The following is a 15,725-nucleotide window of genomic DNA, read 5'->3' on the forward strand; positions in this document are numbered from 1 at the left end:
AGATATTGGCCAGATATCAGTGATGTGAGGGTCAAAAAAGTTTCAACCCACGCCGACATGCCATCTCTGACATCACAGGAGGAGGTGGGGCTGGAGCAAGTGTATAAAGCCTACTGGGAGAAAAAGGGTATTGGAATGGGGCAGGGGAGAGCCAGGTACTGGTTCGGGAATAGTAAGGTACACAACCTGCTAGAGAAGGAGTAATTGGTTGACCTACAGGTTTTGGGCTGACCCCTGAACCACTACCAGATGTTTGGAGTTAGAAAATACCATCAGGTGAGGAGCAAATTGGCAAGTTGATGCCATCATGATTCTAACAATTTCCTAGGGCCATACAATAGGACCCCCAGCACGTTGGTGATTAAACCAACATTGTCAAACAAGCAGATATTACAGTTTATGCCCAACATGAGCAAAACTTGCCATTTTCTAGTAATCTATAGCAACCAATTAGCAGTTCACTTCACTCACTCCCTTTAACTGCCTTACAGCTGTGAAAGCTAATGGCTGATTGGCTGAGATGTGTTATAGGAAAAAATGCTTCTTTTTTTTAACCTAAACCCTCTCGTCTTCTATACAGAACTGTTTTTAATCAAAAAGCATAAGAAAGTTGTCGATATAACTATTCAAATAAGAACAGTCCTAAAAAACAGGCAAATAAAGGTCGAGAAAATATATTTCCTAGGAGGAAACGGTAGCGTTCAAAAAATCTGTGCAGCGTCAGTGTGGATATACATTCAGATTCTTATAAAAGTGTGCTTACTAGCCTTATTATTATCTGACCCAATGTGCACTAAGCCAAACTACATTCAACATGCTAGAACCGGCTGTCTGACCTGGGAATCTGTTCTAGGTTTATTTTAACAGACATCATTGGAAAGAGACACAAGATGCACATGTGCTTTTTTAACAAAAAGGGAAAAAAAAAAAGACAGATTTTTCCAACGTGAATCAGCTTTTCGTTCTTATCTTATCCAAGATGTCGTTGCACGCGGTACACGTGAGTAATTTGGTTTTTGGCAGTATTAAAGGCAGTGTTAGTATATGCCATAAATAACTTGGGAGCAAAACAATTTTCCTTAGCTTATAACATGTAAAAGGCTGGTTTTCCCAATTCCAATACTCGCTGTGGTGCGTCATTACATGAGCAGAATGCTCTCTTCCTCTCGTTGCATCCAGATTAAACTCTTTCCACTCTGGTTGGGTCATAAGAGTCTGCAACAAACACAGTAAATGACATTTAATTTAAATGGTTTAACAGAAAACTATACCCCCAAACAATGCAGGTCTCTATAAAAAATATACTGTATAAAACAGCTCATATGTAAAACCCTGCTTCATCTAAATAAACCATTTTCTTAAATATATACGTTTCTAATAGTATGTGCCATTGGGTCACCCTAAATTGAAAATTGCCCCCTCGGATCATACAATTCACACAAACAAGCCAAGGCACACATACATGCTAGGCCCCATCAGCCAATTAATGGACAGAGTTCTGGCTTTTACTCCCTCACTACTTCCTGTTACAGTCAGAGCTGCATTATTTCTGGTCATGTGATCTCTGAGGGAGCACCCAGCCCATCACAAAATGGTGGCTCAAGGGAAAGCATGTAAGAGGTGATATATATTACAGTTCAGTGAGATTCTTTAATAGGTCACCTAATACAATATAAACTATTTGGTGGTAAAGTGTTCATTTTGGGGGTAAAGCAAAGAAACTATATCCCTGAACAGCGAAGGTCTCTATAAGAAATATATCACATAAAACATGTTGCTTGGTACCAAAAAAAGTTTTCAGGCACAAATAAAAACATTATTTTCATACATTTTTCCCTTTAAATTTGCCTTCATAGTGAGAGGTGAGCAATATGGCAACCTATATATTTCCTTTATGCCAGGGGTCTCAAACTCGTGGCCCGCGGGCCATTTGCGGCCCTCGGTACAATATTTTGTGGCCCGCACCAACGCCTTCGCAAAAGCAATGAATGGATCACGATTTTTATTGCGATTCAAGGGATAATGCAAGGCACGGCGGGCGGGAGCTGCTGATTGCGGAAATGACGTTATGCCATCATAACAGTTATTATGGGAAGACGTTCTGTGTGCACAATTAGCTCCTTAGTTAGCAGCTAATTGTGCACACAGAACGTCTTCCCATAATAACTGTTATGATGGCATAACGTCATTTCCGCAATCAGCAGCTCCCGCCCGCCGTGCCTTGCATTATCCGATAATGCAAGCCTTCATGGACTTTTTTTTGTGAAATCCCTTATGCGGCCCAGCCTCATCCTGACTTTGCCTCCTGCGGCCCCCAGGTAAATTGAGTTTGAGCCCCCTGCTTTATGCTGTATCCTTCCATAGATCCACATTGGTCTGCAGTATGAATATTATTACTTTATTTATAGTGAGCTCACAGTCAGACTGGGCTGGGAAAAAACCCAAGGGGCCCTGCTGACCCACTCCCCATATAAAACTCTGGGCACTCCCTTCTGACCTTCCTGCCGACTGCAGCCACAAAGGAGAATATAAGGTGCACATGGGTGGGGGTTTTTGCAGCATTGGGTAGACCTCCTGACTGGGGCAGGGCACCCAGGGGTGCTGTCCGAGGCTGATTGTGCTGACATATTCTGCAGAGCTAATACATTATGCACATGAATCCCTGCCCCAGCGGAGCTTACGATCTAAGGTGCTTATCACATTCACACACATTTATGGACATTTTTATCAGGAGCCAATTAACTTGCCTGTAGGTTTTTAGAGTGTGAGAGCAAGCCCACACAGACTACACACAAATGTATCTATATTTGAGGCCAATGGTTAGATAAACCTGATTTTGGCTAGCGAATGAGTGGCCATATTGGGAAAGGTCTGCTCATGTGGTGACCTTGCCTACATAACTGTTCTGGGACTCAAACAGAATCCAGTAGAAGGAAAGACATCTGATGGAATGGATGGAAAAGGATGGAATCTGATAAGAGTGTGGAACTGGCAAAAGGGACAAGTACATTTATCTCTGAATTATCACAAGTCATGGGAGGAAGAGGGTAAGATAGGGGTCACTTGAATGACTTTGATCCCTGGAAAGGCAGTTCAGCCTTGGCAGATTGATGACTTTGTATAATAGGAGGGAATTTGGTGGATGGGTCCTATATGCACATTAAAACAACTATCCCTCTCTTATCTATAACTAGGGGAGGAGTGCATTTGTATGTGTATTGTGCTTTTTGCTTCATAATTATTATATTTTGCTCACTGATTGTAAAGGCTTGCAGTCTGGCCTCCCCTGGTCCCCCGTATGCTTGCTCTATTGTTTTGCCACTGCTAATCACAATCATGCCAGAACATTGAAGTGCATTGAAGGTTCCTACAGCTTTCATTACTGCTTGTTGCAGTGTACCAGTAATTTTTTTAAAGAAACGTAACACTGACCTAAGGTAGGAGGTAACAAACTGGGGGGTGTCTGACAACTTTCCACCTCCGTAATTCCTAGGCTGTAGTAAGGCTGATGGATGTTGCTAACATGTTGTGAAACAGTAAAATTACTTCATCTCTATTTTATACTTTATAAATATACCCTAGAACAGGGATCCCCAACTTTTTTTTACAGGTGAGCTACACTTTTTACACTCATTGAAAAGTGTTGGTGAGCCACACAAGCATGAAAAAGTTCTTTGGGGGTGCCAAATAAGGACTGCGATTGGCTATTTGGAAGATCATATAGACTGCTGGCCTGCAGGAGGCTCTGCTTGGATAAAACTGTGTCTCTGTGCTTCCAATACTTGCCTCCAAGCCAGACATTTAGAAATGGGCACCTACTTTGAGGCCACTGGGAGCAACATCAAATGGGGCACTGAGCAACATGTTGCTCCCGTGCCACTGGTTGGGGATCACTGCCCTAGAATCTTAATACTTAACCCCCTGTTAACAAGCCCAGATCTGGATTCAATCCTCAACCCTTTGACTATAAATGTATGTTTAGAACTTACTGCCACTGTTATTGAAGGTTCTTACCAGCAAAAGAAAGTTCAAACTTTTCTCTGCTTTTTGTTGTAATAAGCAAACTTTCGTCAAGGGATATGACTCTTTTGTAGATGGAACCAGCAGAAAATTTGCGTGAGCCTAAATCCTGACCTCTGTGCGATTGCTTGTCGTCCTCTACTTCATCTCCCGAATCGGTACTCTTAATGCTCAGCCGTCTCATGCGAGACACAGAGTCAACTTCTTTCATCCGTGCCAGCCGGTCCACAGCAGTCCGAGGAGGCGTAGAAGCAAGCTTCCCCTGTAAGGTTTCAATCATCTTTGAAGTATTTCGCACTTTCTTTTCACAGTTACGGAAGGCGCTAACTTCACTCGGCAAATACACCGGCTGATGTATAAAGGGCTGGTCCAGCACTTGTGCAAGGTTTTCTACATCTTTGTTAACATGCATATGAGGCTGAAGAACACTGTTGCAGACCTCTGGGCTCTCCTTGGCAGGAAGTTTAATTTCACACACATTTCCTTTCAACTTTGCTTCATTTTGTGCAACAGCACTAAAGGCAAGATTCTCGGGGCTTTGTCCCTCAGAGCTCCCAGTAGATACAAGTGAATCATCTGCTACATCAATCCCCAAAATCCGTGTGGCTCTCTCTTGTAGAGATTCATTTTCTGGAATTTCTGAATCGCTCTGTGGCTCATGGAACTCTCCATTATGGTTTGCTGTGATGAAATGTTGGTTTAGATCAGGTAGCGAGAGCCCTGGACTCCCGTTGTTCTGAGAGAGCTTTCTTATTGCTTTATCTTCAACCTGACTACATTTGGCTGAGATCTCTGAATGCTCAAATTGAGATCTGACTTGCCTGAAAACTCTGCAACTTGACTCAGGGGCATGGGGGGCTTTGTCTATCTGGATGTTGCTGGGATTTATTTGCACAGCTATGTCTTTTTGGTCCACATTAGGGGTATGAACAGTGTGAAGATTTATGGTTGTTCCTATTCTTTTGTTCTGGACTTGTTTTTCTATTTTCACGCATCCATCGGATAACTTTTCAGGTATACTTTTGCCATCTTTCATTTGGGCAGACTTTGGCAGCTCAGCACCACTCCTCACCTTGTCACATTTTAACTTTTCAGGGTACCAACTTTCTGACATACATCTAACCTGCGAAGGTTCAAACACTGGAACCTCTTCTACCTCAATCACATGCCGCTTGTTAGCCACCATTTCACTCCTGATTGCAGCCATGTCTATATTCGATTCTTTTGTTTGCTCCTTTAATGAACTTCTATCCCCATCATTAGAACAGTTCTCTTGGTCTTGAAACTCTTTGTTCAAACTTTCTAGCTCACTTATTGCATCCCAGGGTCGCCGATTAACAGGTTTCAGAAGAAACTGCCCGAACACCTCTTTTTTATTGCAAAAACTTTCCGATTCGCTCTCTTTCTTTTCATATTTACCAGTTGCTATTTTTTCCTTTCCTTCTGCACGTTCGTTACCATGTTCTGGCCTTTGGCACTGTTCTGTTTTAGGCATGTGAGTAATTAATAAGGATGTTCTTGAAAATGCACTGTTGCTGGAGGGGCTAAGACTCATCTGGCCTTTAATACTGAACATATTTTGCCTGGCACTTGGCTTTTCTAGTCCGCTTTCAGAGCTACACTGAGACTTATGAGCAAACTTATTGTGCGGCTCATTTGCTTTTGTTCCATTATGACATTTTGAATTTTGTATGTCGCTAAACACAGTTTGAGTTTGCTGGTCTTTGTACTGGTCACCTGGCCAAGAACCAGAATAGGCAAGATCTCTATGCTTCCTTGGATCTGCACATCTGAGGTCATTCGCTTGTTTATTTTCCTCTGTTTTGGACTGCTCGTGTTTTCGCAGCTCCACTTTATTGTTCATGTTTCCTGTAAGGGTTTGTAGCTCCAAATCACTGGAAGACGCACTTAAAAGTCTCTCTTCAAACAGTCCCCCATTGCTGTGTTTTAACATATTCATCCTGTCCACATTGTCTGCTAAAATCTTGTTGTTCTTGCACATATCTGATGGGGCAGAATCAGATTTGATTGGAATCGACACTAAGCAAAATATTGTTTCGTTCAACTTTCGCTTTGAACTTTTCCTGTTGTGAAGACACGCTTCAGGTTCAAACTTCTTCACCTTTGTGACTATTTCACAAGCGCTGTCTGAATGTGTCTTTTTTAAAGTTAGCCTGTCAGAGGGGTCACTGCTTTCTGGTAAGCTACACGCAGTGGACCCCTCTCTGGTTTCAGGCAACGAGCAGCATATCTGACCTGGGATAGAGATGTGCATCCACTGCTTGTGTTTAATTCCTTCTCTTTTCCCATAATTAAGTTTTGCACTTTTAAAATCTATAAAGGCACTTTCTCTGTCTTGAAGATGACCTTCCTGACTTGTGTGTGCAACCCAGAAAGTATCCTTCATATCAGTGGCGTGATTGTGGTGTCTTTGTTTTTCCGCTTCATGACTTAATGGTATATGCTTGATACGGGGGTCATCAAAAGGAATGTATTGTACAGAATGAATATAATTATCAGTGTGCCTCTGGTCAGCTGGCTTATTGTATAGGATGTCACTATCATGAGAATTGGTGGGAGATTTGTCCTTTGTGCTGGTTTTTGCCACCGGATTATTTGGCCTGTAGTGATGAATGCTAGGCACTTTGTTAAAAGATTGATTGGTAGCATGCTGAAGAGGGGGAGATTTGTATGAGGGTGGAGGTATGTAATTGGGAGGTTCCAGGCCTGAGTCTTGAGAACAGGATTCTTGGGGGAGATCTTGTACTCTGGCAACGGAGTGAAGTTCATCTTTTTGTTGATGATCTGAACCTTCATTTGCATCCACTACTCCCCACGTTTGCTGATGGACTTCATATGAGGGAGGTTTGGAGGGTCTGCTATACTTTTGTTTTGAGGATGAATTTCCGTCTGAGTCCGAATTGGTACCACAGTTACTTTGCACCTGGGTTTTATCCTCCTTCAGTGCGTAGTTTTCACCTTTAACAGCTGGCAGACTAATGTGATTTATACTGTCGGGGGAAAGGCCTTTGGGCAATGACAGGGATTTCAGCTTATTGGGGCAGCCAACAGTGTTGTCTACTTGGTTAAATGAGATGAAGTCTTGGAGCAGCTTCTCACCACTGCTTTCTGACATTGTTCTTTCTGAGGTTTTTGTAGCCTTCATCACAAATTTGTTTATTTTCCCCCACTGCTCTTCCAGTGATGGTTTCCAGTTGTCATAGACAGTGTTGCCTCTCACAGTTTCCATGGCTTCGACCACGTCCTTTGCCGCTTCCCTGGTGTTTTTATCGAAAATATTGCACCTCGGTTTCCCTTCAGAATCGGTGGAGGATCTTAATTTTTCTTTGTCTTCATTAGTCCCTTGTCCTAATAATAAGCTGAAGTCTTGGCCTCTCCTTCTCCAGTACTGGATATCCTTATCAGCCTTTGCCCAGTGTGCTCTTTCATTTTGAGGTCTGTCAGATAACCTGCAGCAGAAATGAAATGTTAAAATAAAGCAATTTCTACCTTTAGAATAAAGGTACATTTTTGGAAAGAATAAATAGAACATGCTGTGAGTTATTGCATTGCATAACTAAATTACTCGTTTTAAAACTGGATGTGTCCTTTAAAGGGGTTGTTCACAAGTTAACTTTTAGTATGATGTAGAGAGTAATATTCTGAGACAATTTGCAATTGGTCTTTATTTGTTATTATTTGTGGTTTTATAATTATTTCACTTTTTGTTCAGCAACTCTTCAGTTTGGAATTTCAGCAGTTATCTGGTTGCTAGGGTTCAAATTACCTTAGAGACCAGGGAGTGGTTTGAATGAGAGACTGATATATTTATAGGAGAGGGACTGAATAAAAAAATAAGTAATAAAAAGTAATAATAACAATAAAATTGTGGCCTCACAGAGGCTGGGGTCAGTGACCCCCATTTGGAAAGAGTCACAAAAAGAGGGCACATAATTCAAAAACTATAAAAAATAAATAATGAAGACCACGAGAAAAGTTGCTAGGAATAGGACATTTTAGAACATATTAACATTAAATTAAAGGTGAACCACCCTTTAAGACACTGTAAAGCCGGCCCTACTTGAGCCTTGGGTACCAATTACATTGTAAGTCTATAGGATATGGAACCAGAAAACAAACAATGTAAGCTCAATGAGCTTGATAAAAATCTTGTGACCTGAGAATGTGTATTAGATTTAAGCTTTTAATCTTTGTGAGAACTGCATTTACACTGAGGGCTGAGTGAGGGGGGTCCCTGCAATACAGGAAGCGTGGGGCCCCATGTGACCTGAATAGTGACAATGCTCCCATTCAGACTCAGAAGTGTATATACAGGTATGGGATCTATTATCCAGAATCACTGGCACTTTCTGAAAAAATAGGTTATTCTGTTATTCTTTTTTCCTCCTGCTAAGGTATTTTATATATGAACAGTCTTATTACAGAGAAAAAGTAGCGACTCTATGGGAAATGGTGATTCCTGGATAATGGCATTCTGGATAGCAGGTCCAGATCTGTACCTTTCCAAATGGTTGCTGAAACTTTTAAGCCACAGAGCATCTAAATACATTTGATTTATTACAGTTGAAGTGTATTTTAGGTTCAGTGTCCAGAGATGAGCTGCCGTCATTTCACTTCACATAACTGCCACCAGCAAAATGACAACAGACAAATATTGAACTTGACACAAATAGGACATGGATTTGAGCAGTGTCCCAGCAAAGGGAGAAAAAAAAGTCTTTCGAGGTGAAAAGAACTTGGAATTCAGTTCATAACGCCATTCATATTTTAATCAGTTTAATTAGCTTCCCCTTACATCATGCTAGTTTTAGACCAATATATAGTCAACTGTGGCACTGGGGTAAAGTGAAACAAAAGGATGGTGGTGTCTTTGCCATGGAGCTAATAAGGTGGGTGACTGACAGGCAAAAACATGCATTTTGGAACGTAACTATTCTACAAGTATATCTAGTATAAATAAATTTGAAGCAACTGGACTTGTTTAGTAATCATTGAAGACGTTTCACTACTCATCCGAGCAGCTTCTTCAGTTCAACTGACTGGTATGGGAAGTCCTCAGCATATATACTCTTCCACTAATCCAATCACAATGGCACTATGTAACTCTTCAGAAAGGTGACATCTGAAACTCACAGAGGTGTGAATGCTGTGGAGTTACTTTGAAAGGATTACCAAAGTATCATGCAACTCTTCAAACAGGTGTTACTTGTTAGAGTTGCATGAATGGATGTGTGAAGAGTTCTGAAACTGCCGGGGTACAGATGTTAGAACAGCATTGTATGTAGCAGACAGATGGTGTCGAAGTCCCCCGCCTCTGTTAAGGGATGGTTTCGCTACACTGGACTGCGTATACAACATTGCTTTGTTTTTCCTTTGGTGTTGGATCCTTTGGGTGTACAAGTTTTTGTCTCAGTGTGTTGCTAGGTTTGAAAAAAAAACACACATAGTGCCATTGTGATTGGATTAGTGGAAGAGTATATATGCTGAGGACTTCCCATACCAGTCAGTTGAACTGAAGAAGCTGCTCGGATGAGTAGTGAAACGTCTTCAATGATTACTAAACAAGTCCAGTTGCTTCAAATTTATTTATACTAGATATACCATGACCTGGATGAATGAAAATCTTCATAGACATATTCTACAAGTATAACTACAAGTACATTAGAGGGCATCAGGCCGGACTGGCAATCTGTGGATTCTGGCAAATGCCAGAGGGGCTGCTGTAAGATGCCATAGGCAGTCACTATTTATTGGGCTGGTGGGGGCTGTTTGGGCCTCTCTGTACTTAAAATGCCAGGGCCTATTTTGAATCCCAGTCCGAGTCGGGAGGGCAATATAGACAGATATTAGGGGATATTTTTCCCCATAAAAAAAGGCCCCCCCTTTATGGAGGAACAGAACTTTCATTTGAAGTTATGTATGTGGTTCTTCATGGTGAGGCCAGTGAAGCTGTGAAATACCCTGCCAGGTACCTTTACAAGTAGTTTGGATGATTCCTTGACAAGCACAAGGCTATCGGGATGATATCCAGTTAGTATAGGAATCAATATATATAGTATATATAGTATATATGTATTTATATGTATGTGTGTATGGAATGGTCAGTAAAGGTATATGTATATATGTGCACTGGGATTCATTTGGAGAGGTTGAACTTGATGAACTTTTTTTTAACCCAACCTATGTGCAGCCTTCGACAGAGATTAGATTATTGGCTTAGAAGGACCAATTCTGAATGATATACTATGCTAGTTAAATAGCACTGCAGTAGCTGTGGCAGAGTACCTTCCTACCTATGTAGAAAATAATGGATAGTATATCGGAGGTAAGCGGGAGAAAGGTTTAGGCAGGAAATAGGAGTGGAAGTTGGTGGCTGTAAGAGGAACGGAAGAGATGGCTGGGGACACAAGTGTAGTGCTGTAATAGTTAAGGATTTTAAATTTATTCTAGAGGGAATCATATTAAAAAAAAAAGCAGGGTTGGACACCCATAAGCGCCAAAGGGGCACCCGTCATGGCCCCCACACACCCCCAGGGGCCCCCCATCACCCACCCAACCCCCTCCTCTGAACATGTGTACAATATAGTATCCTTCGGGTGTGTTGGGGGAAGTCAATCAGTGGCCCGGGGGAGCACGAGCAGGGGTCAGGTCTGGGATGCTGGTGCCCAGCTGGCCCAGTCAGATCCTGGTCTCAAGAGAACTCTAGGATGGATGGAATGAGTTTTAGGATCAATAAGCATATTAGTAGCTGCTTGAAAGAGAATAGCAAGCATCTTGGAGTAAAGGAAATAGACAAAAATTGTGCATTGCGCTATGGGCCAGATTCTCCAGCCTCCCTTTGAGGGGGTGCAATGCAAAGGGATAAGACTGAAAGACAACTGGATCAAGGGGGAGCCACTAAAGTCTGTTCAGCAGATCAACCTAGAAGGGCCATATTACCTATGTGTTTGATTCTGACCAAAGTATAACTGTAATTCCAGGACATTCTACGCCAACAGTGGGAAAGGTGTAAGGCTAATGTGTTGGCCTGCATGTAACCACTTATATGTCTAGGACAACACAGAAAGAATTACACTTATTAAAAAATATATGGAATTCCTTTAAAACATAAGTATAATATGGCAATATAGCAACTGACTAACAGGCTACAAAACCCAGATCTGGACATGCTTAACATCAGGTGCCAATGAAACAACTGTAGCTTTGATTAATATAAAACACCATTAAATTGTAAACACAACATTTAAGAGCACAGTGCCTTTTTACAAAGTATACAGTGACTTTAACAGCAGACAATATAAGATGCAGAATAATGGCTGATTTATGTCTCACGTTATACACAAGAGATAAATATAAGGATTAGGAGTGTCTCCTTACATGGTGATGCCTGGAGATGGAGCACATGTAGGGCTACTGACTGAGTATATTATATTCCGCTAAACATTTATCTCTCTGTCTTGCTCCAGATACACAGTTTGTACCTCAGATAACCCTGCCACATTACATGGACAAGATTGTTTTAAATGGTTGTATAACTGAGAATGGTTTATATGAGAGATAGGCAAGACATACACAAATCCCTGGCAGAAGGATGGATGGTCTGCTATTTGCAGTTGTCCTTTTTCTTTTTTTAGGAATTGTAGGGGCAATATATGGGGGTGAGGCTTAGCCTAATGTGTGTAGGGTTTAGGGAGCATATAGATCTATATAAATATTGGCTGTGCAACCACAGTCTTCCATCTGGAGCACTCAGCTTTCCATGTTGACTGATCAACAACAAATGGAGAGTGACAAATTAGGGCCCTAGGCTTCCTGCATTGACAGGAGTCCCCTCTGTAGGTGGCTACACGTGGGTAAAAAGCGATAAAAGCTGCTGACCAATATCTGCCTGAAAATTGGTTAGACACCAGTTGGGCAGGTTTGATTTTCCCATCCAGCAAAGACCACATTGGTAAGTTGAAGCAGTGCTTGTAGGCCCCTCTGCATGAGCCAGTCGATGAGCCCAGGGCCAGTAACTGAATCAACTAATTTGGCACAGCATGTGGTTGCCAAATTGGGCCCAGATCCAATGGTTGGATTTAGCAGTGTATGTCTACTGGTTTCTAATACATTACATCTAAAATAGCTAATAGTGTTTCCTGTTTACACAATGTATATGTTTGACTATAACTCAAACAAGTGTGAGAATTAGGGAAATAACACATTTATCAAATCTAGCTCAGGCTAATGATCAAAAAAGTAAAAGATCTGACTGCTTTTTTGATAATATGCTTATCTGTATTTACATATTAACTGTTGAGTTAAGTTGCGTCAAATCATCATCTGCCTGTGTGATTCTGGGAGTATTACAATAAGCCCATAACTTATTAAAGTACATTTAGGCCTGAAAAGTCTCACACAGGCCCAATATAAAGCACCAGTCTGAGAGATCTTACAGGAGCCCCTCTGGTATTTACCAGAGCTTTCAGATTGCCAGTTCATTACTGCCTACAGTCAACCCAAACTTGGTCACATCCCATCACATTGACTAGCCTCCATTCTTACAGTGAATAAACAGAAAGTTGCCCTCTAGAGAAGGTGAATTTCTGTTTTAATTAAATAAATAATGATCAGCCGAAGAAGAGAACATAGTAAAAGGGCCCTATTTATTTACACATAACAGTTAACAACTCTTTGGACTTATCAGGAGTTTTTGGTTTTGGCCCCCACTCTCCTGGTCATCTATAGTTGCAGCCAAGTCTCCTAATGTGGGAGGTTGACTTCTCTGCCTTACTGACTTAAATATCTTGGGTCATATCTCAAGTAGGGACTTTTAAGGTGACCATACACTGTAAGATCCGCTTGCTTGGCGACCTACAGGTGTGTGATATTGGTTTAATTTGATAGTTTGGGCCCCAGGGCCAAACATTCAAATTAAAGCAGTGGGCATAGACACCATAGTTTAGGGGCCACATCAACGAGCTGATGCAGTTCCCGATCCGACGGAAAAATCAAACCTGCCCAATCAAGATCTGCCCAATTTCAGGCCAGATGTTGGTCAGGGAGGCCCATTGATGGTCCCCATACACGGGCAGATAAGCTGCTGAATCGGTCTAAAGGACTAATAGCTGCAGCTCAAATCGGCCTATGTGTGGCCACCTTTAGGCTAGGTGACAAATATGTGGACTTCTGTTTACATTAAAGACATAGGGGGTGATGTAATAAAAAGGACTTGCCTAGTTTGCCCAGACCCAATAACCTTTAGCAACCAGTCAGCAGGAAGCATTTTCTGGTCACCTGATTAAAAGCAGCTTACTGGTTGCTATGGTTACTGCACCTGGGCAAACTTAGTGCCTTTTATTATATATGGGGGTTAGGACCCTAGATCATTTCAGTGGCATAAACGGAGTAGTGTGGTCTACTCTGTTTAGGGTTTGCAAGCCCACCCTTCAGACAAGCCCAGATGGCCCTCTCTGTCCTCCGGACCCACGCCCATGCGCATATCTTCATCTAACATTCTCCACCCTCACTCCACTGCGTCTCTGATTGACTCCAAGGGGGCAACATTTGGCACCCCCCAGTTTTCATAATTTTTCTTCTCCTTTACAGATAAACCTTACAAGCAAAGGCTATTATCCCCAATGTGAGTGTCTCCAGCTATTGGTAATCTCGGTAAATTCGGTCAAGGACATAACACAGTTAAACAGCACCCGTTACAAAATAAATAGATCAGGGTGCTAATTGGCCAACACCTGTGCAAACAGAGAGCTTGTGTTTTCCTTGGCATCATATGATGGCGGCTTACATCCTGGTTTGTTCCTGTGTTTATTTGGCTAAAAGGTATCTCTAAATATGACAAAGGTTCATTGAGAACCCTGCAGCGGCAGCGGGGTGCCTGGGAACAGATGAGGGATCATCAGATGAACAGCTTGTTTATCCCTGCTTATTGATGTCACTTGTTACATGACTCAGTCTGGTGTATTATAAGCAAATAATGTAGCCCCTTGTTGAGACTATTAGAATTTATCCCGAGTGTATCTTTTATATGGTTCTCTCTTACCTTTACTATCACTAAATTTTACAAAATTGAGTAAATTATTCCTTTTATATAAAGAAATCCAGCTGTTATTGTACTAAATATAACTCACTGCTGGCACCTTGCTACCAAAACAATTACAAAAGTGTTCTAAAGGTCTAATGCTGTAAGGCAGGTTTTATATAGACATAAAAGGTTGAACTCAACATACATGTGTCTTTTTTTTGCCTAAGTTACTACAGTAGACTGCAGCTCTCAGAATTCTTGCTTGCCTGCCCGACCCTGATCTACAGTTCCCTAAGAAAAAGAATAAATATACACAAGAAACATGACTCTGTTTATCTTAACTCTTTGCTGGAGACATTGTTTTTGGGCCTTGGAAGTGTCGGAGAACAATAGAGCGTTGTTCCAAGAGGACAGTTGCTAAATATAGAGGTCACTGTCCACTTTGCAAAATGAGTTAGCAGTAAAATGCACGGCTGTGCTGTGTTCTGTCTCAGGCACGCCGAGAGTCAGCAGAATCCAGTGTATAATGAGCAGACCTTGGACTACATACCCTGTTTCTGAAGTATGACATGCTTCCAAACATCTCTGGCCCCTGGGGTGCCCAGTGGAGCTTAACTGTCGTCTGCTGTTCTTATCGCTGTCACCATAGAAGCCCTTAGCAAGAGGATAGGGATCCACAGCAAATACCTCTGGGTCTGCCTGATAACCATTTACCATTCCATTGCCAGTCCTGCTGTCTGTTGGGTCCTGCTGGTAGCCTTCACTCCTGGGCTGGTAAGAGGATGAAGAGTTCTTAGATACTTTGTACCCATGAGAAACAAGGAGATCCTCAACACTGAACATACTGGGCGAGCTTTAACAGCTGCTATGCCAGGTCAAACGTTACTTCCAAAGGGCCTTCCATCACTGCAAGGAGAGAGTAAGAGACTCCTATTACATGTTGGCCGATGGATCTTACACATGCTTCTTTCATAGCATTCTTTGATTAGTTACCTAATGGTAAATTACATGCAGATGCACTGATGAGTAATATACGGGTCCTGCCAAGATAACAATAGTGTGTGCGCAGCCCAGCACGAGGATGAGATTGTGCTGCTGACTCGGCTTATTTGAGAAGGTGCTTTCAGATCAGGAAACCGTTTAGGAAATGGTAAAGCTCTAAAGAACTCAATAAAAGCATGATGTGCACTATAAGGAAGTGATGACTGAATTTCAGCAATCCCTCACTTTTCCCGTGCACGTGCACATGGAATTCTAATACCTTCAGGCTAGAAGGAAAGGGAAAGGAAACGTTTGCTCAACCTGGATGCATTAAAGGAGAACTAAAGCTCAACAAAGATTTGGGATAGAAATATTACACTTTATGGCTTCATATCTGTACCAGCCCAAGGCACCCACAGCCCTTTAGAAGGGAAGATCTGTGCCCCCAATGATACCCCGGTAGCCCCCCATCTTTTTTTCTGCTGATTCCCTGCACATACAGTGTATATACAATATAAAATTCATGACAGACATCTGATTATTAATACATTCAGAATTACATTGCCTGGCAGCAGGGAAACTAGTGTATACAGTTTACAGTGTATACTAGTTATACAGCATAATTCATTAATAATCAACCCTACACCATCAGCAATGGCACTAATATTTGATAATGATGATG

At 41.8% G+C, this 15,725-nt stretch overlaps 1 protein-coding gene across 2 annotated transcripts in view; it reads right to left on the bottom strand.

The window, feature by feature from the left end:
• Positions 1-612: 612 nt before the first annotated feature.
• The window catches only part of jcad (junctional cadherin 5 associated), a 55,662-nt gene continuing 40,549 nt past the window's right edge, over positions 613-15,725 (bottom strand). The window contains exons 2-4 of one of the 2 annotated variants that reach the window (XM_002940334.5): positions 14,613-14,968; positions 4,015-7,490; positions 613-1,215 (exon numbers count right to left, since the gene is read on the bottom strand). In XM_002940334.5, coding sequence (XP_002940380.2) covers positions 1,181-1,215; positions 4,015-7,490; positions 14,613-14,905 — 3,804 coding nt within the window. In that variant the 5' untranslated portion in view covers positions 14,906-14,968 and the 3' untranslated portion in view covers positions 613-1,180. Of the gene's footprint in view, positions 1,216-4,014; positions 7,491-14,612; positions 15,104-15,725 lie in introns of those variants that run through there. The other variant, XM_031904018.1, reaches the window with a different exon arrangement.

The sequence above is a fragment of the Xenopus tropicalis genome, chromosome 6, assembly GCF_000004195.4.
Source record: "Xenopus tropicalis strain Nigerian chromosome 6, UCB_Xtro_10.0, whole genome shotgun sequence".
Classification (NCBI taxonomy): Eukaryota; Metazoa; Chordata; class Amphibia; order Anura; family Pipidae; genus Xenopus; species Xenopus tropicalis.